Raw genomic sequence first — 26432 nt, 5'->3', positions numbered from 1 at the left:
CCAAAAAGCACACTTGTCCAAATTGGGTAGAGAGGAAAAAAAAGCTCCAGAGGAGGATAGTGTGCACAAAAGTTGTTCTGTTGCCCGTGAGTGTGGTGTCAGCCAGTCCCAGTCCCTGCGGCCCTCACCGTGCACTGTGCAGGCCTGACGGGAAACTGACTGCAGCTCAGGACATGGCCTCGTTTGTTCACGGTCCCCCCTCTCTGAAAAGAGTTATGCTGTCTGTTTTGAATGGACAGCGTTTTTCTTTGTGTGCCCGATCAAAACAGAGGGCAAAGTTAGTCAGCAAGTTGCATAGCTTCTGCATTCTGATTCTTCAAGCCTCTTTTGTATGAAGTTTAGCACAATGTTTTACACTGTGTTTGACCTGAATGGCATGCTGGAGGTAGGAACTTTTTTTTTCCATTTACAAAATAGAAAGGGCTAGAACGCAATTTTGCTATCACATATTATTCATTGATGTTTCTGCTGTAAAACGAAACTAGTAAAATGATCATACAGGGTTAAAACTCAGCTATAATACAGAAAATGACAGAGTGCAGTGTTGCTGAAATATTTATATGCTTTTATCTGATCTATTTCCTAACCACAAGGTATTTGCCTGCGAATCCCTGGCACTTTTGATATTACCTGAAGGCAAATGGTATATAGATTTATACAAGTTATTTACAACAACAGCCAAGCCATTCCTCTGGAAACTAGGCTGCAGATCAAAGGATTGTTTTGATCTCTACTTAGCATATTTGTTTAACCTAGCCAGTGATTCTGAAAAGTGCACAAGCTTTTCGGTGATATGCAGAGCACCCTTTATCCGTCTTTTTCTTCTGTTAGCTCTGGATTTAAGTACTTTCTGTATTTAGGAGACAACTGGATTTGCCAGCTTTTGAAATTTAGTTGCCCACTGCTAGCAGTCTTGGCACTCAGAAATAGATAACTAGGTATGTTCCACTGCTAATCCTGATCGGCCTTGTAATAGTATTTGCGGACTGTACAGCACTCAATTAGGGCATAATGTGCTATTTTTATTTCCTTTAAGTTGGATTAAATGTGAAAACATGTTTGTTTTTTTCAGTGTCTACTGTTTACTGTGTGGGTACTTTGCAAAGTATTGTTTTATACTGTTTCAATCAGTAGCACTCTCTCCACACAGGATTCAAAATGTCAGGAGGAAAACAATGTCCAAGCGCTCTCTAAAAAAGATGCCAGGGCAATCAGGAAATTTTCTGGAATGCTTAAGAGAATGCATATGCACACAATGCCCTAATTCTCTCTTACTTTGGGCTTGGGAAAGATGAGCCCAGGTTTATTGAGAGCCAAAAAAGGGGGCAGATGGCTCACAAGAGGGATAAACCTGGGAAGTCATGCTGTAAATGTGTTTTACAGAAAACAATGAAAGGAGCGGACAAAGCGATTGTGGCAAAGTCCTTTGGAAAATGGAAAAGCAGCTCTCTAAGGTCCAGGACCATGGAGAAGCCGGATGAGCCGTCCGAGGAGAGTAAGGAGGAGAGCCTTTCCAACTGCACCTGTGAAGCCCCCCAACTCGGCAAGAAACCAGTTGGTAAAACTACCTTATTTTCTTATTTCAAGCCCATTCATACTGCTGTGTCTCTCAGCTTATTTTTTCTTGTGGCAATTTTAATTATTACTGTGGTGACTTGTTTTTTTTTTTTCTCCTTTTTTTTTTTCATTTGACTCTCTGGCCTGCCATATCCGGTGAACAAACAAACCACATTGTTGGGCAGGAGAATTCCTTTTGAGGCAAAGTGTGTCTCCAATGATACAGTGTTGCCAGAAAAAGACAAAGCAAAAAATAGCAAACACAAAAACAGTCACAGGTGCATGGGAAAAAGAGAGAACCGAGTGAATGGTCACTGCGGTCCCCAGGAGGTCTTTCAGTGTTAGCCAGTGCGGTGGGTGGACTTCTGACAAGGACGTTGGTTAGCAGCCAGGTGGAGTGTGTAACTGAGAATGCCTCTGTTTATTCTTTTCACATGCTAATGTGGCTCCTATGTGACTTTAATGCGGCAAAACTTTTTCTTGGAGTTAACATTTTTGTTGTTTCAATACCTGCTCTTGTATCACAGTAGTGGGCTGATTCAAAGGCTCCACGCTCTTTTATATAGGCTTGGGCCTGTGCCAGGGATAGAGATATATTAACTGTGCTGTAGGTAAAGAAAGACTGGTGGAATATTTTCAGTACAAACAGGTACAAATTTGGCTTTTAAAAAACATTAGCATTAAAAAACATGTGTCATGATCATGATTTTAATATAAATAATATTAAAATCATGATCATGACACGTTTTTTTTTTAAAGGTTTACATGCATTGACATCAAAATGGATTCCTGAAGGAGGCGGTTCATATTTGTTTGTTTTTGTGGAGATAGGTATGCAACAAAGCAATACGCTCTAACAAAACACCTTTCATCTACTCTATATGATAAATTTAGTCCATGTAGTATTTGGCTCTTATCTGAATTGAAGCCTATTATATATACAATGTGGACTACAGTATCTTATAGATTTTTTATTCATCCAAAAAAAAAGGCTTCAGACAGAGTGAATGAAAGACTACACGAGGGCCCAAGTCCTGAGCAAATGCACCCCTATGTGGACAAAGTAAGAACAGTGGGGTATTCACATGAAACAGGCCATGCAGTCCTTATAGTGCAATTTTTCTCTTTCCCATAATGCTATCTAACTTGTTAGTATAATGGGCTATCAATACTGCAGTAAACATTCTCTAAAATATATCTTTCATTAGTTCATGAGCCAGCCTAATATCTAATCCCGGAGCACAAAAGAGCAATATGGCCTCACGCTATGGGTCTTTCCATACCTTGTAGTGTACGATCTGTAAATAGCTTAAAAGGCATTGCATCTGCCATCTGCACTTCTAGGAACTCTTCTGCATAACCATTAAAACAAGCTGTCTCAGAGGACATCATTCGTATTTCAGCCTCAACCCTGAATTACTGTGTGTTCATTATAATTATAAGGGAGGAGTGTTGCCAGGCTAGCCTGCAGAATGCCAGGTGCACACTTCCATAATCTACCATTTTAAACAACTCGGAGCATTAACAACAGTATCTACATGCTATTCAGCCATTAGTTCACTTTGGCTTTCATGCTCAAACTCACATCAGTCAGCCGAGCATTTTTTGTTTGCCGCAACAGACATACAGGAAGAAAGTGCAGTACTTTGTAGTGTTCCATTTTCCTAAGCCTGCTTAGGTTATGTGACTGAGCCATGCCGCTGTGTGAAATTTTATCCCGATACTGGCACTGTATCCTTGTGAGGGAGTCTTGTAAAATAGGTTTACTTAGCGCCTTTGCTGGCATTTTCCGAAGATAGCAAATGCACAAACACTGTCCATGATCGGATTAACTGTTCAACAAAATGATGTAACTCTTTGTCTTTCTTGTGTGGCATAGGTTTCTCTGCTTAAGTTTAGTGGTCAGCCAGAAGAGAGAATAGAGAGAAATCCAGTCACATCATTATAATCCATATATTATAAATGTAATAGATGACAGCCTTGGTTAGTCATCCTTTGTCACATAAATGTGACATGTGAATCACTCAGCCACTAAATTCACTAGATTTAACAGATACTTAGTGTCTCAAACTGCACAACAACAATCCTTAATTAACACAAGTCCTAATTTGTAAGGCATTTAATTTTGAACTTCACCTCGTGTTCCTCTCCAGTGTTGAGGCACAGGATTTAAATTGCATGTGATAAGTGTGAAAGATTTTTTTAAGCATCCATATACAGTATAAAGTACGCTATGCCAAGTACACAGAGAACAGGAATTTGCACCTGAGGACATATAGCTATACATCCAGAGTCACAAGGTGTGTCAAGACAAAATGTTAATTACACAATTTATGATAGAAATCAGTTGAAATATCTCCATGGATGTCGCTTATTTACATTTTAATTACTACTATTACTTATTCTTATTTTTTGGATGTGACCATAGCAAGCCCAATTCCTCCCCTACACTAGAAAGGAGCAAAATGACTGTTTTCCACTGGAGGTTTAGATGCTTGTTTATCACTTTTAAATACCATCATCTTTGCTGAAATCCCCTCTCAAAAGAACCTTTCACTTGCTGGAATAAATTCAAATTAAAATTTAAATCCCTCTTTGCATTTCTTCAGCCTTTTTTAAAATAGCTGCCTCCTTTTAGAAAGCTGTTTATGTAGTGATCTGTTCATAATCCAGTTTGTTTCTCAACAGCGAAAAACACAGAAATCGTATTATCACTATCTTGGAGAGATGATGCGAGAAATCAGGAAGTATAAATGTCTGGATCTGTGGAAGTTTTCAAAGTTGTAAAGCTGGAGAATGTGGCAAAAGCCTTTCAATAAAGTAGTCTGTAACACTGCAATTTGACTTGCAAATATACAGAAATATAAAGTACATTGTGCCGATAACTCAGGAACATTTCAAAAACCTTCAGCAGAGCCCGTGTACACATAGACAATATGTGCTCATTCAACAAATACACAATATTTTGGCATGTTTCAGACAATGTAGACAGTATTTCTCATATACTGCAGATAGATGGCTCATCAGAAATGTTGATGTATATGACATAGAGCCATTGAAGTGAGAATGTGAAGATTAACCCATGGCATCATGGCTTACAAGTCATGCAGATCTCTGTAAACAGCCCTTTTTAAATCTTAGGAGGTGCTCACCTTCTAACATACGGAGAAAAACAATATCTAATCAAAAATGAAACAAATATAAAGAAAAAAACAGACATTTGCACGCAATGCCTTTTGATAACAATCCATTTCAGATGTAAAATGACGCAGAAGAGGCCATAGGGAAATTTAATTTGCTCAAGCTAGATTGGATTTATTGTTTGGAAACAAATTATAATTGTGTCTCCAGAAAGTTAACCAAGATCTAAACAAAAGGAAATCAATGACCCACCCCCATTAATCACTCAAAGCCAGCTACTTGTGCTGAAGAAACTAACTTCATAATCAATTTCTTTGTTTTGCTCAAAGGACATTTGCATTTTAGTTCATGTCAGCAAGCTTCCTGTGTCTGGTGCAATCAAAAATTGCAAGCCATCCACATTAATGGAGTTTTTTCTATTTATTCAAGTGCATATCTCTGAATACTCAAGATGATTTTTAGCTTATTATGCAAACTACCCTACAAATATTTTAAAGACAGGGGGGAAAAATTCCTGTTGAGTGGCAGACTTAACTTTTCTGATGCTTCTCGTGCTTCCAGTGTCATGGTGATATTTTTTTTCTGTATGCTACATAATCTAGCACATTTTCCTTTTAGTTTTAATGACAAACCAACCAATATCTGCTCCTGAGGATCTTACAATTGAGCACCCACGGGACTTCTGAGAGCAGACAGAAATGCCTCCTGTTAGTTGTGTCTAGACATACTATTATGGCCACCAAGGTCATTATCAAAGCACGCATTATACACACCTGTTACCATTGTTTAGATGCTCGTTTTTGGCTGAACATCCAAGCTCTTATCTGGCCATTTGTGGGCGTGTCTGCTTCATTGTCTGCCCGCCTGAGTAGAAAAGATGGGCAGGGACCCCTAGAGACGCCCAGATCTGGACCTAACCTCTCAATGACACAACACAATGAGTCCACGGCCTATGAACTACAAAAGCCAGACATCGACTGACCAGTCATGCATTGATTTCTTAGATGTAAGCAATCAGATGCTCTCATGTGAGGGCAGTAAATGGAAGGAACCAGCAGTAATGCTTTTAGTTGTTACTGGATCATCTAAACATGCAGTAATATAGATTATTATGACATTTAACCATGTTAACCCATTTGTGCCCAAGGACTATATTCAGTATGATAAGAAAAATTACATATTTTGTTTGAATTGGAGTACAGTCTTGAAATCTGGACAGTAGTATCCAACATGACATTTTTAGATCACATGAAAAAAAATAGCAGACTTTAAAAACGTAAAACACAAACATTTCATAGAAGACTTGATTGTGCTTCATGTCATATCTGAGAACAGCCATTTATCTTTCAGCCTTATTATATTATATTTAGTCTTTGGGCACATGGGAATACTGTTTTTCTCCTAAAATACAATAAACTAGAGTACTAGGGTACTCAGAGGGTGCAGACCTCCACCAAAGCATGCTTTATCTTTCAATGTTGAGATTCCGACATAAGGGGGCACTCGTGAATTTTCCCATTCGGAAACTCATTTTTTAGATTATTCCAGTGCCACTTGAATGCAGCACAAATGCCCTATGTCACAAATGTTAATGAAGGTAAAAAAAATATTTAGTGCATCGGCCTCGATGTCATGGGTTTTTGCTCGTGCTTTCATCAAGATTAATGAAATTTAGGCCAGTAATTTTTTGACTATATGTTATGATTAAATACATATTAGGAGTGATATATTTTTCTATTAATGATAATATCTTATGATTTAAAAAAACTCACTTTCTAGCCAAACAATTTGACTTTCTTTGGAAGTGTTCTCTTGGACTTGCCTAAGCACAAATCTAAGGGAAATTACAGATTTCAGTTTTCGACACAGATATTATTTTTATTCTGGGTCCACATGATTTTAGGAATTACTACTGAACCTTTATTTTCATGCATACAGCTTCAACTATGATTTTTTTACAACTGAAAAATTGAAGTTTAGTCACTTGTCGCTGATCTTCTAGCCAGTTCGTCTCAATCAAATGTAAATGTAGGGAATCAGTAGCGAGCACCAATGCTACTTAACTTTTCAATGGTACTGATGAGGTAAATAGGTAAGACATGCAATTAATCTAGACAATTATGAAAGACAAACTAATTTTATTAAACAATTCTACTTGGACCATGTGGATTTAGTAGTTGTAAGTAGACTTATTACCATGAATGCAACATACAGCCTTAATCATGATTTTCAAACCATGAAAGTTGTAATAAGGTCACTTGTTACAAAGTTTGTCGCAATTAGATATTGTCGTTTGAGGGAAGTAAATGTAAGAAAAACAAGTTGTGATCACTAACAGATTATTCTTTTCATTGCCACTGATCAGGTTGATAATTTAGAGCTGCAATTAAATAGATAATTATGATTTTTTTTTAATTAACTATACTTCTGGAATCACAATTATTTTGGAATTGTAATTAGACTTTTATCAGCATATTTGCAACTTACAGCCTTAATTGTGATTTTAACACCACAAAATTCCAGGTTTGGTCACCTGTCACATGTAGTAAAACTATTTTTGGCCACTTCATTATTTTATTAGTTTTTTAGGATTACCCAACTATGTTATACCCCGTGAGAGGCAGATTTAGTGAGTTTGGACAACAAACTCAAATATAACAAAGCCCTAGCTCCAAAAGGCACCAGTTCAAGGCAGAGATAGAAAACATCCTATATTTGTCCATAAAACATTTGAAAAATGTTATTGAAGTGTCTTCAAAGGACACTGAATAAACATATTGTAAGGTTGCCCACGGTCACACACAAATCGCCCCAAAGGGGATTGCTGGGAAGTAATCTAATCATTTCTTTTAACTGAGACACAGTGACATGCAGTGTAGATAATGATCCCCATGAAAAATGTACTATATTTTCAAAAGAATATTCCCTGTCTGCTGACATTAACATAAAGATAGTTCTACATCCTGGAGCCATATCAACAACATGTACTTATGTTTGGTTGCTCGTATTTGCATATGCAAATAATTTTTTTAAATTTTAATTCAGTCCTTTTATGTGACTTTGTGTGATGAACAAGCGGCATCAAGTGGTTGCACAATGAGTTTTCAGTACCACCAAGAAGAAGCATTTGTGTCATTTTAGACCAAGCTTAAAGCATTATAGCTGAAATTAACCACAGTTTAATATAGATTTTTACACATCTATCATATTCAATGGCACAGTGTGAATATGCATTGTTGTTTGGGTGTATGGGCTGCCATGCGAAATTAGCCGCTTTGCTTTGTTGAAATCACAGGGCGGGGTGTTGAGTGAGGGGGTTTGTTGAAGTTTTACCGCTGACATTTTGATCCTGCAGTGCATTAGAAGAATTCAGTTAAACATATTTGTGTAGGTTTCACAGGAGGAAGGTATAGTGCTCGAAACAACAGGGTGCTGTGACCCTTCACTTTGCTTACATAATTTGCAGCAGAATGCAAAAAGCTTTTAGACACAGATGTGACCCATTGTAATACCTTTCTAAATGCAATCAAACACTTTCTACAAATATGAGCAGGACTTTTTAAATGTGAACCCTTGTTTGACATGTAATTTTGTCCAACCCACTCCTCTTTCATTTCTCCATCAGCTCTCTCCAGTTATGCCCACATTTTCAGTTGATGAAATAGCTTGACAAAACACTAGTTTGTGTTCTACGCCTGCTCTGAATGAGGTCTCTCTCTCTCTCTCTCTCTCTCTCTTTTATTTTTTTAAATCTAAACAGATGTTAGGGCCAAAAGAAAATGTTACATTTTGTAATGGTGCGGCAGTGTAGTCCTCAATATGTCTCTCTCACACAATTTGTCAAGATTGCTTTACATGAGTTGATTCTTTTTGTGTTTTCTTCTGGCAATAGTGACGATGTCTAGTTCAGGACATGAAATAATCATCCCTGGAACAAGCTTGTTGTGTCCCTACAGTGAGATTGTCCGCATCAGCAAACAAATAACATGTTATTTGATAAGACGCTTAGATAGATGATTCTTTATTTTCATATGTTTGTACGATTATCAGGCACAAATGGTGAAAAGAGGGGCAAAAACCGAGCAGGTCGTCTCTCTTTGTATGTCTCTTTCACAGTGTACCATGAATTGGCTCTTGAAGACAGTTAGAAATTAGACTTTCAAATGAGGCATTAAACAAGGTGATGATCAACTGCCAAACCTTAAGTAATGATATTCTCCATCCTCAAGTCCCCAGCCTTGCATAACCAAATGCACAAATCACAGAAAAAAGAACGGAAAATACATTATTATTACATATTGTGTTCACACGTCAGTCCCCGGGGACAGGGGGGGACATCACCGACAGATAAGCATGTTTGGGTGGCCCCTACCATCAGCTGGGGAAGGGCTGCGCTTGGATCTTGAGGGGGGCCCCCTCATGGGTATCACTTATTTTAAATCCTGAGCCACACCATCCCACCCCCCTCTTTTGCCCCCCTTAGCCCCAGGCTCCACCCAGAAGTGTGGTTGCCTTTGTCATTGTAATCTGGCCCTGTTTGCTAAACGCTTGCACTGTTTACTCTCTGCTATGGGGGCTTGTATGAACAGGAGTCAGCAGGACGCAGGGTGACATCACTTTGGCTGGGGGGGTGTTTGAAAAGCTGCATTTGTGATTTCTCGGGGCCCCTTTCTTCTTTTATTCTTCTTCCCTGTCTCTATCCAGGCCTGTCGAACGCATGAGCTAACTCAGGAGGCTAACATGGCCTACAGGGAGGAATTACACCTAATTACTTGAATAACTGCTAGGCAGCAGCCTTCCGTAGTCACCAAAAATCATTTCCAGGTCTCTGCCTTTTACTGATAGCCAGACGTCTTGTCACAGAAAACCCCGGACAAAGCTTTTACATTCAAATGGTCCAGGAGAAATGAAACAGACTGACAGGTACAAACATTAAAAAGGGGGGAAATCAAATTAACAGACAAGGATTTCATATCATCTATTTTTGTTGTTGCCGTAGCGATAAAGTCGCAGACATTGAAACTGGTCTGTTGAGCCATTGTTATCATCCCTGGCCATCTGCTGCTGAGGAGTGACATTCCCTCTCATTTGCATGATGAGTGATGTATGAGGAGCTTGGGAGGGCATATGCCCCGGTCTTATGACAAAGCAAGAGAAAGTTTTTTTTAAACACATAGAATAAGGATTTATATATATTTGAATAAGGCTGGAAGAAGGAGCTAAAAAAGAAGAAGAAAAAAAGGGATAAATCACCTGTGAGTGTATACGTGTGTATTCGGCTGCATGTATGTTGCATCTTTGCTAAGCGCACACAAATCTGTGGTGTCTGTGCGAGTGTACGCGCGCATGAGTAGAGGCTAGTGCGCGCATCTGCCTTCTTGTGTGCCTGTTTGTGTGTTTTGCGGATGTGGGAGTAGAGCGAGGAGGGGGGTTGGTGGCTGTTGATGTGCAAATGTGCATCATGTTGAAGGGCTGTGAATGGGGAGGTGTGACGTAAAAAGGGACCCGAACGCAGGTGCTTATCTCGAGGCTGTCAAAGGCACAGTATGTCATATTCCTGGGGACTACCTTTCAAAGCCACAGCACCAGCTCAGCTATCAAGAGACTGGGAGAAAATCAAACTTTTTGGATCACAGCACTAGGTTGGTGTCAAAGTTCTTTTTATTTAATATACTGTCAGTTTGGTCAGCATTTATCATCACTGATACTCTGTATCGCGTGTGTAAACGACAAGCCTTTTAGCTCATGCTGTTAGATGCTGTCATGTGAAAAACACGAGTGTTAGAAACTTACTTAGATTTACCAGGAGATTTTCTCAGCTGCTAAACTTGTGTTCTGTGGATTTTACAAGATTATGTGAAATAGTATGATGCTGGCAATTTTTTTTAACTGTGTCAGGGACTATTTAGAAAATACTGCACTGGTGATGAACATTGTTTGCTTGATACAAATCAGTGTTCTTAAAATCTTTGCTGGAAAGCGAGCGCAGCTTCTGTCCAGGTTTCAGACAGTTTGAGAGGAGATTAAATGGCTCAAACTGTTTTTTGAGAAGCATGACCTATTTTTGATCATCCTGATAGCATGAGATACTGTCTATCTAGATTAAATTCACAGCATTTGTGTGGAGTATAAGCTTGTCTTAGAAGAGCACATGTTCGTATTGTGTGCAGAGACAAAGCATTGTCAGGTTGCCTGTGGCTTTGACAGTGACAGCTGTACATACAAGACCACTGAGCCTAATGCACTTAAACATTGACTCCGTGTTCCAAAAACATATTTGAACAGTCAGTAAAGTATGTTATTGCACCCTGTTTGGGCTTTCTGTAATTTTGATTGTAAGTCTGTTGAAGTTTGAAAACTACATGCTAACGTCGAATGTAGTGTGACAGTAGTATTGTGTAAAAATCAGCTTTTGAGTCGTACTTTCTCGTAATAATTCATCAGCACCAAAGCATAACACATTATTCTACTTTTATTCATGTAATCAGTTGCGGTAAAGTTTAAAAACTACATGCTAATGCTAAATGTAGTGTGATACAAGTGAACTTTTTTGTGTTAGAGGTTGCTAAGTCTTAGCTTTGAACAAATTCATAGAGGCAAAAGCACTCGACAATCTCCAGAGCAACTATTGATTTAAGAGGACGGACGCTGGTTAGAAAAGTTCATCATTTACTAGTAACGTGCAGCACACTAATGGCTCACAATCTGCTTTATGACCCAACTTGATCAAAAGTGGGATTTTATTTTATTTTTTAAACGAGAGCAGATCTAAGGCCTAAGTTGATCTTTTAGTCCTGATATTACCACATATTTTATCACAGATATTATAACAGTAAATGTAAAGTGTGTGAGAGAGAATATATATTAAACTAGTCATATCTATTTGTCATGTCTTTCAGAGACATTATACGCTATGGCTGAGGTTTTAAATCATTTATATGTTTGAAGGATTTCATTAGAATATTTGGAAAATTTTCAGTGGTCAAAATAAATTAAAAAGCCGGTTGTCATTCTGCCTGTTAGTCTCCATTTAATCACAACTCCATCAGCTTATTTTTCAGTCAGCTCGCATCTCTCACCAAACCAGAAAAGAGTAACAAAAGACGTTAGATAACACAGCATTGTGTAACAGTGTCACATCTCGATAATCCTTTTTGAAAAGTTTGCCAAGTTACTCGGCAAAGACAGGACCTGCGAGCGAGGTTATAAAGTTACACCTCAACTCTTTGTTTTAATTACAAAAGCAGCACAGGCTACAGCAGGGACGTGTGGTAAAGCAGTGATAAGTAAGAGGCATTATTCCTCTGTGCTCCCCGCCCTCTGCTTCAAAGCACAGGGATGTTAGTTGCTACACAACACATAAATGTCACCTCTGTTCGCCTGCAGGAACTGTCCATGGTACCTGCTGCCACACAAAACTACATTCACAAACATATTCCACATAGCTGCAAAGAACACTAAACTTCTGTGATAGAAAAAATATATTATCCTCTATTTACCTGAGTCAAGCAAATTGATAAAAATAGAAGTTATTAGGGATTTTGATTGCTCATAGTTATAATTTTTTAACTCAATTGCCGTCGGGAGCACACACAATGTAAACAACAAAAATCGCAGTAAAAAGCTCAGCCTACTCGTCAGTCTGTTACATATTGTGTTACCTGTTTTTTACCCTGCTCAAACTTCAGTTAGTTAATCCAGGAAAATGAATTATGTGGATTTAATTCAACAAGGTCTCAGAAATGATCCATCTGCTGTTGAGCAGCTGGTGAAAGGATAAATGTAATTAATTACTTAACTTTTGAACAGTATTCCAGAAAAAAACAGTGCTGCTTGTGTGTACTACTGGGGGGAAAATGTAAAGCAACAGTGTGATATATACCTTTCAAATATATTATGCTCTCTTTAGTTCTCAGAAACGTGTTATATTTAAAATAGTATTTAAATTATGTAAATGTATAATTCATGTATTTTTAGAAATGTGTTAAAATGTCAATATATGACTTTTAAAAATATAACTAGTAATATTGCATAAATTAAATCAGCCAATAATAAATTAAATATTACAATATATAATTATGTGGGTAAAAATTTGATATATAAGTAATCCTCATTATATAAATTATAAAGCCAAAGCTTACACTAATTTTAATTATTTTTTCTTTCTGATTGTTTCTTTAGAAGTGCACTGATTCTAACCTGAAACTCTAAAAATAGGCATTTAATGATAATTATATAAATCATCTGAAAAATGTTATTCTTAGATAATGAGTCATAATTTCCAGCTCGGTTCTACTTTACAGCAAAATTATCTAAAAATGTTGAAAAGGTTAAAACAGGTGGGATTTTCCTAAAAAGATAATAAAACACAACACACATTAAAAAAACCCTTTTGGTTATATTTGCTTGACAGGGCAAGACTATGAAATGTTCCCAATTAATATTACATGGGATTTTATTCCGCCTTTCTTGTTTTAAAAATATATTTCAGAATTTACCTTGATTGTAATGTACCTCATTGGCTGTGGTTTTGTTTGTTGGCCTAACTATAAAGGATCTGCTTATACCCTTGTGGGTTGGGAAGAATTAGGATTTATGAATTTATTTCCTCTGTTGTATTGTTTAAACAGCTTTGGTTTAGTTTTGATCCCTTCCTCTTGCCTTTGAGGCTGTTCCACGGTGTCAGCTGTTGACTGATAGTAAGAGAACTGCCTCACAGTGTGAATGAAAGAAAACTAGCGGTTGGTAAACACTGATAAGGGATAAATAGAAAGCGGTCAGGCAGAGATAGTTCTGTGGGAGCCCAGATTGTGTGCGGTCTGTTAAAATGAGATTCTGAGCCTGTCCTTTTTATTCTTCCTCCCCTCCCCTCCCCTGTGCGGCGTTTGTCTGGAAAATCTCCAGTGACCCGGCTCGGCAGTCCCAGGCTGCAGTATTCTCTTTTTGTATTTGTTTTGTTTTCTAACAAGGGTCAAGTTGGCCAATAGACATGTCCCTGATGCTTATAGACAGCTGTCATGACTTCAAGTGCTTACAATAGTTACATTTTACACAAATTCATGGTTCTGCACCAACAAGCACTGCAGCTTGTTAAAAAGCTAAAATGTGCACAATTTAGAAGACAGTTTATATGTGTGTTTATTACCTATTGTCGTATAATTTACCTGCAAAATCCAGATTTTTTATTTATTGATTTTTTTTTACTCAGTTCTTATATCACCTATTCCATATGTGCTCAGAGTATCATTATCAAGTCAAGGCTACGTGTATATATCACCATGCTATATTAATTACAGTCACATAATTAGACATTTACACTCTCTCCACAACAGACCCTGAGGAATATAAATCTCATTTCTCAATTAGAATCACTCTAAATGACTGTTTTATTCTATTCTTTTTTTTAGGAGCAGTCTGTCCTATCCATTGATTTTTTTTTCTGGGGTGAATCTATCTTTTATGTGATTAAAAAGACCTTCAGAGGTCTTACCTTGAGGATCACCATGTGGTGTATTTACACAGAAAATAATTCAGCCCATTGTAGCCCAGCAGCTAATGAGATTGGTTGTTAAGTGAATGACACAAAGGCTACAAAAAAAAAAAAAAGCTTAGCGTTTCGGGTGAATATCACTGTGTCCCTGCACACAAACACACATACACACACACACACACACACACACGAGGCAAACACACTCTCTCAGCAGCGAGACTCTGGACTACCCTGTACCCCACCTCGATATCCTTCTGCTCCGTCTCCTCCCCGATGTCACTATGAGATGCAAAACAAAGGCTAAAGGGGGCATGGTAAGTCGAGCTCGCCATTCTGCCCTGTCGGACATGTTAACATGGGTGCATTTAGATGCAGGAGACAAGTGATGCTGTTTGTCTGTGTGAGGATGTGCTTTGCTGTGTAAGCCTCAGGCTCAGATAAGTAGATTCATTGAAGGGTCAATAACAGAGATGCTGCTTTATGGGACTCAGAATAAGCTCAGCACATTTTTACTTGACCATTCTTAACTTCTCAATTGCTGCTAAAACTTTTCTTTCTGTGAGCCACCTGCACTTAAGCTTTAGAAGTTTAAAAAAAAGGTGTATTTTTTTTTGGTAAATGTGATTGTTAATGGTGTGTGTTACTGAGACATAGTTTCTTATTGTTGATCCTTGAGTGAAGCTTGACTCGTCCAAGGATTTATCTCGAAGAAGCACTGAAAGGAATAATGGAGGAAGGCATGACAGCACAGGAGAGGGTCTTGTTAAGCACCACGACTTAGTTTGTATCGATTGCTGAGCTGTTTAGGTACTCACTCAGAAGTGAATAGATGTTGTTTCAACACAAACACGCACATTTTGAACAGCGTGCAGATATCTTGTACCTTCCCTCTGACTCCTCTTTTTGATCTCTGAATAGTAGTGATTCCTGTAACACAAAAGTGCATTAGCTTATCATGCTCTAATGTCGGGCTGGAAACTGGGTTAAAGTCCATCGCGTATATTAAACCCTGGACTTAAGTCAAATTTACATTTTGTTAAAGATTACTCCTTTTATTGATGCATATAATCATATTCATGGACCATCTGCTGATTTGGCAAGCATGGATCAAACTCACAAAACAGCCCTGCTAACCTTTTAAGTACAAAATAGTCTGGCTTAACTCTGCTAGCCCAGAAGTGTGTGCTTATGTGTGTGTGAGAGAGTGTGAGAGATTGTATGGATATTGGATAATACTTAATTTAGATCCTCCAGGCTGCTCATGCCATATTTTATTTTATCATGATCGCTTCTGGTAGCAGACCAGGGCTTGTGTTTGAACAACTGAGCAAATAATGTTTGTCTGACAATAAGCAAAGCAAAATCTTTGGGATGAGGAATCTGATTAAACTCTTGACCACGGCGTACAGCTCTGAGTTTATATCCGTCACCATGGTTACGTGGATTTCACAGTGCAGCGTTGCACACTTCCACCTGGTTGCAAGCGGCGATACGGGGCCTCACCTCTCGAGTGTAATAAAACACCGCTTAAGGCTCTCTTTTTTTCCCTCTAGTTGTTCTGATAACTGATTTAGTCGTGAACTATCTCCCAGTGTGTGTTTCACAGAAATAGGAATTCACCATTGGGCATCCTTGCTGCATGAAATACTTATGTTCGACTCATTCCAAACAAAGCTTACGCAGATTGAGAATTCATATGCCAGAGGTAAATCCGAGTTAACACGGATTTATACTGGCATGAGTTAAAGGACTAGAGTTTGTAATCCAGGTGGCCAAGGGATTTTACCATACAGTGGCAAAAATCACTTAAAACTCCCCCAACATCCTAAGCCACTGAGCTCAGTAAGCAGACAGATTGTTCAGAATTGATGACAGCACAACTATATCAGAGCTGGACTCTGTGTTTCTGTGTGTGTGTGTGTGTGTGTGTGTGTGTGTGTGTGTGTGTGTGTGTGTGTGTGTGTGTGTGTGTGTGCATGTGTGTCCGCGTGTTTGTGTGTACGCCCGTGTCTGTGTGTGTGCATATGTGAACATGTTTGCTTCCTATATATAGTCAATTAGCACTAAATGGGCTCTTTAGAATAAGACCTTGACAGATTGGCATTATTTTGCTTCAACAGGGTAGGGGAGGTGTATTGGGAATACTGCCTTCTATCTGCATAAACATCAGTCGCATGAATAAAAAAAATAAATAAAGAGACCTCTGTTTCAGTGGCCTCTGACTGATTACCAAAGTGATCAAAGTCGCTATAATAATCACATAATCTATGTTTTTATAGTCTTTTGCTTGATATCAAATACATAGTGGAAGAACAACAAAGGTGCGTCTCTATATGTGCATGGGTTACTGTGTGTGTGTGTGTGTGTGTGTGTGTGTGTGAACATGCGCACCCGTGTGCACATGTGTGTGGAGGACAGAGGAGCAGAGATAGAGTGGAGTTGTTTAATGACAGGAACAGCTGACTCATTTAGAGAGAGCAGTGAAAGGTAATTAACCCTGGGAAAACTACAGCTGCCATGCGAGCTGTTCACTTCAGCGCAATCTGATTAGGAATCACTGCTCGAGTCCCTGACTCCTTTCAGACACTGTGTGTTCGAGGTAAACTTTTCCCTTTTGCCCCCGAGAGCCCCGGAGCACTGGAGACCTGCCTTTTGTGACGGAGGGGTGGGGGGGGGATTAGCTGGAACGGTTACTACGTTTCTCCAAATTGCAGACCACCTGGTAGCATTCATGCAACCTCCTCCATGAAAGGGCCTCCTTGGGCAGGAACAATGAGCGGGATTACTCTGCTCATTGTTACACCAGGGCTGGAACTTCTTTTTCCCCAAACACCTGTCCCCAAATTAGACAGGTTTGAAAAAAACATGTTCATGACAGAATTCAAAGATTCAAACTAACATGAGAGTGGTTTGGCAGGCTGGAGACTTGCCAATGGATGGATTGTCTGCCACTCCATTTATTATGCTATTGATGCATAGTGTAGTGCAAGAAGATACTAATTTTATTTGTCTCAATATTTTGGTGTTCTTAATTGGATTGAAATTCTCAAATAAAATAGCATATCATCTAGGCCCCTTTCATACGATAAGGGAACTAAAAGCACCAGAAATTTGGTCAAAAAGAGAAATTGGCTCTTTGATGTCAGAAGAAACAATCTGGACTTTGTGCCTTTGTGTGGTCCGGCTCCAGATGAACTCAATTTAGAGGGAAGGCTTTGGGATGACTTTGGAAAGCGATTACAAGATTCATAAATCACCTCGGCAAAGGTGTCACCATCTGACTCTTTTATGGGACTCTTGCTAACTCCGTCCAATAACAAGTTTCCCCTGTAGTTATGCCATCATAACAAATCATTGAAGCGATAGCGGCTAGCCAGGCTCCTAATTGTCTGTTAAGAATTCTGTGAGCTGTGTTCTTTTATTGAAGCATCTCTGTCTTGGAGAAGTGATAAGATGCCAATACGCTCCTCTATAAAAGTACTCTTTGGCAAAAGGCACAAACACTTTGCTTGGCCGTCAGGGTAGCTGTGAGGCTGTTATATCTGAAATCGCAGTTGACTTCAAGATTTTTGACTGTGGCTGCATGAATCCAGAAACCTCTATCAGACAGAGGAATGCTCATAAATTGCCGGCAGAATATTTTTTCAGATAGTGCTTTTTTTTATTTGAAAGGCCATATACATACACAGCACAAATTAAATTCTGCTGGTTTTTTTATTTTATTTTGCTGAATTTCTTATGATACTTAATAAAGTCAGCTTAATATTTAAATCATTCAAGGGAGAACATTTTTGAAAAAACAGTTTAGTATGTTATGTCCTTTTATTAAACTGATTTTTAAAAACTTAAACTACAATTTATAATTTTCCAACACAATTAAATGTTGATTTACTCTCAATTTCACTACGTAGCTAGCCAATAAACATTTTTAAATTAAAAAATGTATATTTTATGCCAAGTTTTAGACATAAATTAGACACCCTAGGCCTCTTTTGTCCCCTCCCCCCTCCTAAAATATATCTCAGCCATTATTCTAATGTCCAGCTGGTATTTAGGCACAGGGCGTCTGATGGCTCCCTGGCCACCTCACAAAAAAGACAAAAAAAGAAAAGTTGTTTATCTAAATACTCTCTGAACAGAAGTTGATTTTAATCTCTGAGCAGAGCTTAATTTACTCACCATGAACCCATTTGCATGTCAATGAAAAATAGCAAAAAGCAATCGCCTGCTTTCTCTATACAATTTTTACCTGCTTTCCACAGAAGAGGCGTTAGCACGAGCAGGTATATTCCTGCCAGCTCACCTTTCGCTTCATCTAGACATTATGTTTAGCTGCTCAAAGCTCCTATAGGGTAAATATAAATCACGATCAGCTCGCTATACCCTCAGACATTCATTACAAGGAAATATGAAAGTAAAAGGTGCTATCTCCTCGCCGTTTGCTCTTTATTATACATAAACAGAAAACACTTAGCATGTAAAATTAATGTGAAAATTATTCCCGGGGTAAACTATAAACACAGAAGTTACCCCGCACATTTACCCTTTTTTTCTCCTTCCCCTAGATCAGAGTGTAATTGCCAGTAATCAGGTCTGTTTGCTGCTGATAAAACCACTCTGAATGCGAGGAACCCTCTTTGTGTGATGACTCAATTATGCCAGAAGTGGCTCATCAAACCTGGCCCATCAGCTGCTTTAATAAATAAGGAGGAAAACTTGCTGCAGGCGCATTATAATTCCATTCATTCCATAATTAAATCCATTCCAGTTTTAACCCTTCACTCAGTGTGCTTCTGGAAGAGGAAACAAAAACAAGGAGAGAGAGGGGGGCTGTGTGTGTGTGTGTGTGTGTGTGTGTGATACACACCAGACAGTGACCTTGCACAGAGCACCCATCCGTTCCCTATAATTCAAAATGATACTGTTGAAGAAAGGTTAAGAGAAAAAGGCTCCTGGAGAAAAAGGATGGGAATCAGTTAAGACGCGGCTCCTGTTTTTTATGTATGCATTGTTTCCACACACAGCCTTAGACAGTAATTATATTAAAAGAGTAATCTAATCATAACAGTTGGTTGGTTGAGTGTGCAGCACTGACATTTTGAAATCTTATTTTGTGTAATCTCATTTGCCTCTATCATCTTGCCTGTACCCCCCTCTCCTCTCTATCTAAAGGAAATGTAAATAATGTAATTAATTTTATGGTCTCCAGAATCTTACTTTGGCCTGCTTTATTGGTTTCAAGATGAGGTATCAGCACAGAGTTTTTTACTCCACCACAATAATGTCTGTGTTAATTACATGAGAGCGTCCCAAGTGCGCGGATAAGCTGGGAACAAGGGGACACAAAGACTCAAGGTCAGTGATGAATATCCACAGCAGCTGCACGGCATTAATAAGGCATTATATGAAAATAATAATAATAGCATCACTTACAACAACAAAAAAATGCGAGAGAGAGAGAGAGAGAGAGAGAGAGAGAGAGTGGTTAGAGTAATGTCAGGAGCGCCGGGGTGTTTTACAGATATTTCCTCTCCACCATCTCAGCTTGGATCCAGCCTCTCTGATAATGGTGCGAGGCAATGGTTATTCATGATTGCTGGACTGGGAAGGTCTCTCTCTTTTTCTACCCCCAGTCGCAGCCCATTCTCTCTCCTCTTTGGTGGGAATGCTAGCAGATGGGGTTAGGGGGAATGGGCTGGGCTCAAGGACAGCTAGCAGCCAGATTAACACATAGAAAATCTCATAGACCCTCAGCATCAGGCTGCTCCTTTCCCCCTGAGAAATCTGCCCTTAGACGCAGAGAAACAGTCCTCTGAGAAGCATTATTTGTGTTGGACTTGGGGTGTGTGTACGAGGAGAAGGGAGGGAGAGGGGGGTGCATAAATATGATTCAGCAGATGACGAACCAGCTCAAATAGTAGTGAGTCTTTTTTCATATGCTAATGAAACTGAGTGAATAACCCTCCCTCCCTCACTCCCTCTCTCAACCCCCCTCTTCTTTTTCCCCCCAGTTTTGTTTTTCCGGGGAAGCGCTCTGTGAGCTATAATTAAGAAGATGTTGTGTTTTTTTGTGTGTTTTTTTTCCAAAGCTAACAGAAATAAATAATTCCATAATAAGATCTGTGAAGTGAAGAGGCTTAATGTACTCATTGTGTTCATCCTTGTTTTCCCTCTTGGATGTTTTGTATTAATTAGAAGCAAGCAATTTGATCTCTGTCAAGCAATCAATTTGCATCGTGCTCCTTATTCCATGTGAGGTATTAATATGCTCTTTCCACCTTTTTCTCACTGCATGTCTCCAGATTATAAAAAAATGTAATAATGAAAGATGTGTTTAGGGACATATAACTTATTTTAAGATTATTTTATTTATGTATCTGTTTTTTTTTCTGTTATAGATAATGAGTTACATGATCACCTCCTGAGAGATAACCAGTGTGACAACATTAACCGGGGTGGACAGTGCGGATCTGGAATCTTATCCTACAGAGTGCTCAGAAAACTACAATCAAAGGTAAATTTTTAGTTTTTTAGTTTTTAGTTTTACAATGCTGCACACAAAGTGGAAAATAACTTTTGTTAGGGACAAAAAGTCTCTAAATGATTGTGTAACAGTGTTGTGGATAAGTAGCATGCTAAGTGGTGGTGTGTCACTGCTCCTTTGACCACAGTGATCACAAACTGAGATTGTTTTTTACTTATGCAGAGCTGTGGGTGGTTGCCTGATAATACTCTCTTTTAAAGGTGTTGCTGAGTCTGCTTTTTATAAAGTGATGGCTGATAGTTGTCAGCTTGTCTCGGCTGGATTTGTACCTGATAAAACTTCCTTTGAAACTGTGATAGAAAGTTTAGAGAGATGAGGGTAGAGGGTCTTTAGGTGTAAATAGCCGTACCAGTGTTTTAACAATATACAGGAGCACTGGTGTAGAATGCTGCATATTTATATTTAATTAACAGTTTAGATAGACTATAAGACAAAATATGTGTTTTTGAAAATGCTTTGCAGTGATCATTTTTATATAAAAATGTGGTAAAACACTTCTATCACCCTTAAATAATGCACCTAATTGCCTTATTTCTGTTGGAAAAGTGATCATATGACAATCAAATTTGTTCCTTTACAACATTTTTCTGAGTAGTTGGCAACTACACAAAATGTAATGCCAGAGAACACGCCAAGAGAGCTGAGAAAACAAAATTTAGATGGAAACACATATTGTTTTGACACATCATTTTGAGGTAGGAAAATAAAATTCACTGAAAAACACTTTAAAGTGCATTACTCTTTTGGGAGTTTTTGCACAAAAAAAGAAAAAGTAATGTTCTGTTTACACTCGGAGTGTAAGAAATTATCAATGCACTTACGAGTATTTGTGTGTTTTGTTTTGTGATACTGTATTATTTTTGATTATTAGTTTAAACTTCATGTTTTGTAAGTGCTATGATGTTGAATGCAAATGCAGCTTCCACTGATATAAGACTGTATAAGAAGTCAACTTTTAACTCAGATTTTATCCATACAGTGCTGTGCTCTTTATACTATGACTATCCTAAAATTAGATTTAAAAAACCTAATGTATTGCCACAATACATTGAATCATAACCCCTGGATCATGATGCGTATGTATCGCCAGGTTCTTGCCAATTTACAGCCCTTATTTCCACTGTTATTCATTAGTTAATTACATCAGTTATTGCAGAAAAGTCCCCTGGTAACTTTTTAGATATTAAAAAAAAATTACATTATAATGTAGTTCTCTGAAAATAAAAGTGTTTCTATAAATGTAAAGTGTTTGTCCACGTCTCCTTTAAAAACATCTTTTATATTAATACAACTGAATATTGTATGAATATGATCTGTTTATCCGGATGCCTCCACTTATATGTGCTTAAAATACAGAACTTCTTCAGATATTTAAACTTATAATATAATGTATGAATAGACCATTTATTTTTTGTGTATATACCTTAGAAAGGAATTGAATGCTAGAAGGTCATACATATAATAAAAACATAAAGATAAATGATCTAAAGTTCTCAGCCAGACTGTGTCGGGAATGTCAAATAAAAGCTCTCATCTGATTCTGAATGCATCTATTTGTTCTGCTTTTGTAAACACTCGGCGTCACATGTTTGTCCATGTTGTTGCCATGATGCCAGGACTACCTGTTAGTACAGCAGATCATCTACGGAGGCCTTCCTTGTTCTCTTGTTACTTGTCACTTCTAGTTATGCTGTATTAGATATACAGTAGGCTCTGCTTTTTCACAATGTGCCGGGAGCTTTTTGTCATAATTGTGTCAGAAAGGCACATGTGACGCACTTTAAAAGCGGAGCAAACAAAAGAAAGGTTGCAATTTGCTCGTCAGACTTATATAATATGTGAAACTGGATCCACAGCTCACAGTAAAAATAAATATGTTGAGCTATAGTTAGACGTACAGTACGCCGTTATTGTGTTTCATTAGCTGTACACGCATATGGCTGGCTATAAAATCAGCTTTTAAAGCCATTCCTCATTATTAGCTGACTCCTGCAGCATTAATGCTTCTTTTTTATTTAATTTATGAAGAGAAATAAAAAAAATACATAAACAGTTTGTAAAAATACCAAGTTTAATGATAAAATACTGTTTTTAAAACATTTGCGTAAGAAGGGCACTTCTAAAATGTCAAATAAAGAAAAGAAAATCACCCTGGTAATAAACGTGTGTGTGAGTCAGTGCTGTGATATTTCAGTACACTGATAACATCATTTGAACTTTGATTAATGCCCATGTTACAATCTCAGGTTGCAGCATGTAAGAGCAACATTTTGCCTCCAAAACAACAAATTTATACAAAATGTTGAAGCATGTCTGTGTGGAAAAGTGTTCCAAACTAATGAGGTACATTCGTTTTTACAGAATGTAATCTATAGTGTTTGGGAGTTGTTTGTCTCAATAGGCTGTAGTAATCAAAAGTAATGAACCTATTATGAGCAGGACCTCTGAGGGCCCGGCGTGGCATTAAGAGTGTGGCACATAAAAGGTTTATTAAAGGAAATTAAGGTCCATCACTGCCACACCTGCTCCCCTATTATAAATGTATGACAGGTCAGTGCCTTCAATCACAACAGCAAACGAGAGAGAGGAGTCATGTTTCCCATTACCAGGGAAAAGTAACAGCATATCCTATGACTCACAGATTTCACTGGCCTGTGACCACTATACGCCACCATCAGCCTGGAATAATTATGTTTAATAGGTTTTATTTGGGACCCACAGCAGAGAGTGGATGGATTTTAGCAACTATTTTTGTCTAAACACACACACAGCGAGGTGCTGCTGTACTTTAATGTCATTATTTAGTGTCATTACATTTTTACTCACCTTTAAAACTTTTTTTCCCCAAACATTACACTTTGTGTGTTTGCATATTCCTGTTTTTTATTGATGTTGTGGTGCAAAAAAAATAATTTTATGGCTCACTTGCTGACAAAAATCTCCAATAATGTAACATGTTTATGCCTTTTTTTTCCATTTCTAAAAAAGAAATTACTAACATTTTTAATTTAATACATTATAATCTGTTTACATTGTATGCTTTTTTTACAGATGGATTCTGAAGGTGAGGAGCAAACCCTGAAAACCAGTAACAGTAGCACAGGTGAGTGCAGCTTTCAGTTTTAGTTTGACTAAACACACATGCATGCACACACACATACCCCACTTATCGCCATGGGTTAGGGGTATTGGTTCAACAATCCAACTTTATAACTGTCAATTTTATGTATTATCTTACCGGTCTGAAGAGCACTGCACAGCCATTTCATTATTCAGAGGGGAATAACTTCATTAAATTGGAACACTGGCTCAAATTAGTTAAGGAGTGTGTATATACTGTGTGATTGAAAACCTCTAGACTGGATATGTCATTATGCAAGTGTTCAGGGCCTCTGAGGCCCGCCTGCTCACGCTGGAGCTATTACTACATCTGGGGAAATTCATGAAAAGTGTTATTATTGGTTGTGCTTCATGGGAGTAGGGGTAGAACTTGTGAATGAGATTTACGCTGGCCCCCCTGGGAAAATTGATTTACCCTTTTTAGATCATGTTGTCAACGTTGTCAAAGGATGAGCTACCGTTGGTCTCTGAATGAAAAGCTTTTCAGATCAATGACGAGACCACTTCTCCATCCTTGTGCTGATTACACCCCATGGCATTGTAAAAGAGAATAAAATCTATGGTTAAAGCAGTATTAGCGCAGGTGGTATCATCCCTAAAACATTATCTGCAAAACAAATGTTTGCAGAACATTGTAAAAATTTCATTAGCAATCGCCTAAAAGTAGTGAGTCGGAGCGAACCTTTGAAGAATAAGTCGACAGATGCTGCGCTACTGTAGTGGAAATGTAAACATGACGTTTTATCTGTTCTTTTTTGGCCTTTATTCCACAGGGCTGGGCGACTGCACCGCTGAGACTCACAGGTGAATTTTACAAATTTTCCCTTCTTTTTTATCTTGATGTCAAAAAGGAAATATTTTCCTCCCGGATTATTGACACGGTTCATTAAGGGGGTTTAACTCCATGAAAGAAAGTCTCAAATTTTAATAGTTGGAGCTTTAAAATGAGCCAACTGAGGCCTCTGTTGACCCTGCTGTGCCTTTTGTCCGTTCCCCTCTTCCCTGCAGCCCATATGGGTCCATGGCGAGGAAGAGGAGTGCTCAGGAAGGGGTGCAGGGCGCCCCCGTCAACAAGAGAAAGTCCCTGCTGATGAAGCCCCGCCACTACAGCCCCAGCGAGGCATGTGAAGAGGAGAGCGAGGACCTGGCACCGCCACAGGACAAAGAAGAGCTGAGGAACATTGACACTCCAGCAGGTAAACAGATGTCCTGTTGTTTTGTCTGTTTTGATGAACAATTGACGCTGAATTTTAAAATCCCATCTGTTGCATTCATATTTCCCTCCCTCTGCCATCAGCCAGCAGCCGCAGTCATTGTGCAGTGGAAGTGAAAGACTACACTGCTGGGTCCACATTAGTTGTGTCTCACGTCCACAAATTGAAGTTTTGACAGCTGATCTGCCATGATATTTTTGGCGTGGCTTTAGCCTCTTTTGATGAGGCCAGATTTCAGACCCCTCATCTGTCCTTTTTCAATAGCCAGTCCAAAACCCATTGAATCCATAGAATGAAACACTGAATGGGGGAGTGCACCAGTTCACTTTGATTTAAATTAAACTTCCTCCATTCTCTTGAACTGAATTAAAATCCAAGTTGCCTATTGTGAGAAACAAATGAGGCGTCAACATTGCCTGGCGTTACGTTTTACTGTTTTTATTTTTGCTAAGCCGCAAAAACATTTCATCCACAACAGTTAAAAATGTTTACTTTCACTTATGCCTCTGTCCTTGTCGGGAGCAAAAATGTTTTCTTTTTACCTAATGAATTGAATTTTGTGCATTTTGGCAACAATGCTCGTGGTGTACATGTGCATTCTCGCCCACTATAATCTGCACTGATTTGGTATATTTTTAACGATGTAACTAAGCAACAAACGTAATTGTCCCTTTCAAAAGCTTTTGTTAGGCCCTCTAACACAGTCTAATACATAATTAGGCATAATGTCTACAGCTCATTATAGTACACATGTGTGTAGTTAAATGGACCAGGAGAGTAGCTCACTGAATTGTGTGGATTCATTGGAAATGGAATTTATTTGTTTCCTGGGTTCATATTACATTACAATTATCTAAGTAATTCACTGAGCATCATCAGTTTTTCCTTTTGTTGTTGACGGTACTTTTTCTTTTTATCAACACTGATTGACTGCTGTATATTTTCCTTATTTGAACCTGATATTCAGCATTAAAACAAAGCAAAATACTGCCAGAATAATAATAAATAATACAAGTCTGAAGAGTGTCAAATGAACACGGGTATTGATAAACAATTTCGGAACATATTTTGCTGTTATTGTCAGATTTGGGGGCTATTTTCTGTGGAAAAACAAAAATTGGAAAAGTGGACTGGAGGCAGGAAGATTTTTTTTTTACTGTGGGAAGCTGGTCATATCTGCATTTTAACAAAAAGGGAGAAAAATAAGCCTCTCGTTTGGTCGAGCCACACTGCGTTCAACTCCAGCCAACTGCAGCCCTGCTGCAGAGTGCTGGTAATGGCTATTCTGGAGTACAAACTGTTCACCTGTTCCAACACACAAACCACCGGAGGGATCCAAGTTTTTTTCCTCCATCTCTTTCCTTTT

At 38.4% G+C, this 26432-nt stretch overlaps 1 protein-coding gene across 4 annotated transcripts in view; it reads left to right on the top strand.

Moving 5' to 3' along the window:
• Nucleotides 1-269: 269 nt before the first annotated feature.
• The window catches only part of st18 (ST18 C2H2C-type zinc finger transcription factor), a 44609-nt gene continuing 18446 nt past the window's right edge, over nucleotides 270-26432 (top strand). The window contains exons 1-6 of one of the 4 annotated variants that reach the window (XM_059343865.1): nucleotides 270-385; nucleotides 1384-1558; nucleotides 20587-20702; nucleotides 23784-23835; nucleotides 24626-24656; nucleotides 24861-25048. In XM_059343865.1, the coding sequence (XP_059199848.1) occupies nucleotides 332-385; nucleotides 1384-1558; nucleotides 20587-20702; nucleotides 23784-23835; nucleotides 24626-24656; nucleotides 24861-25048 (616 nt within the window). In that variant the 5' untranslated portion in view covers nucleotides 270-331. Of the gene's footprint in view, nucleotides 386-1383; nucleotides 1559-10124; nucleotides 10341-14363; nucleotides 14503-20586; nucleotides 20703-23783; nucleotides 23836-24625; nucleotides 24657-24860; nucleotides 25049-26432 lie in introns of those variants that run through there. The other 3 variants (XM_059343864.1, XM_059343866.1, XM_059343868.1) reach the window with 3 other exon arrangements.

Source organism: Centropristis striata, chromosome 11, assembly GCF_030273125.1.
Source record: "Centropristis striata isolate RG_2023a ecotype Rhode Island chromosome 11, C.striata_1.0, whole genome shotgun sequence".
NCBI classification, from domain to species: domain Eukaryota; kingdom Metazoa; phylum Chordata; class Actinopteri; order Perciformes; family Serranidae; genus Centropristis; species Centropristis striata.
Note: the sequence above shows the minus strand (reverse complement) of the source record. Positions and strands in the feature narration are given on the sequence as shown.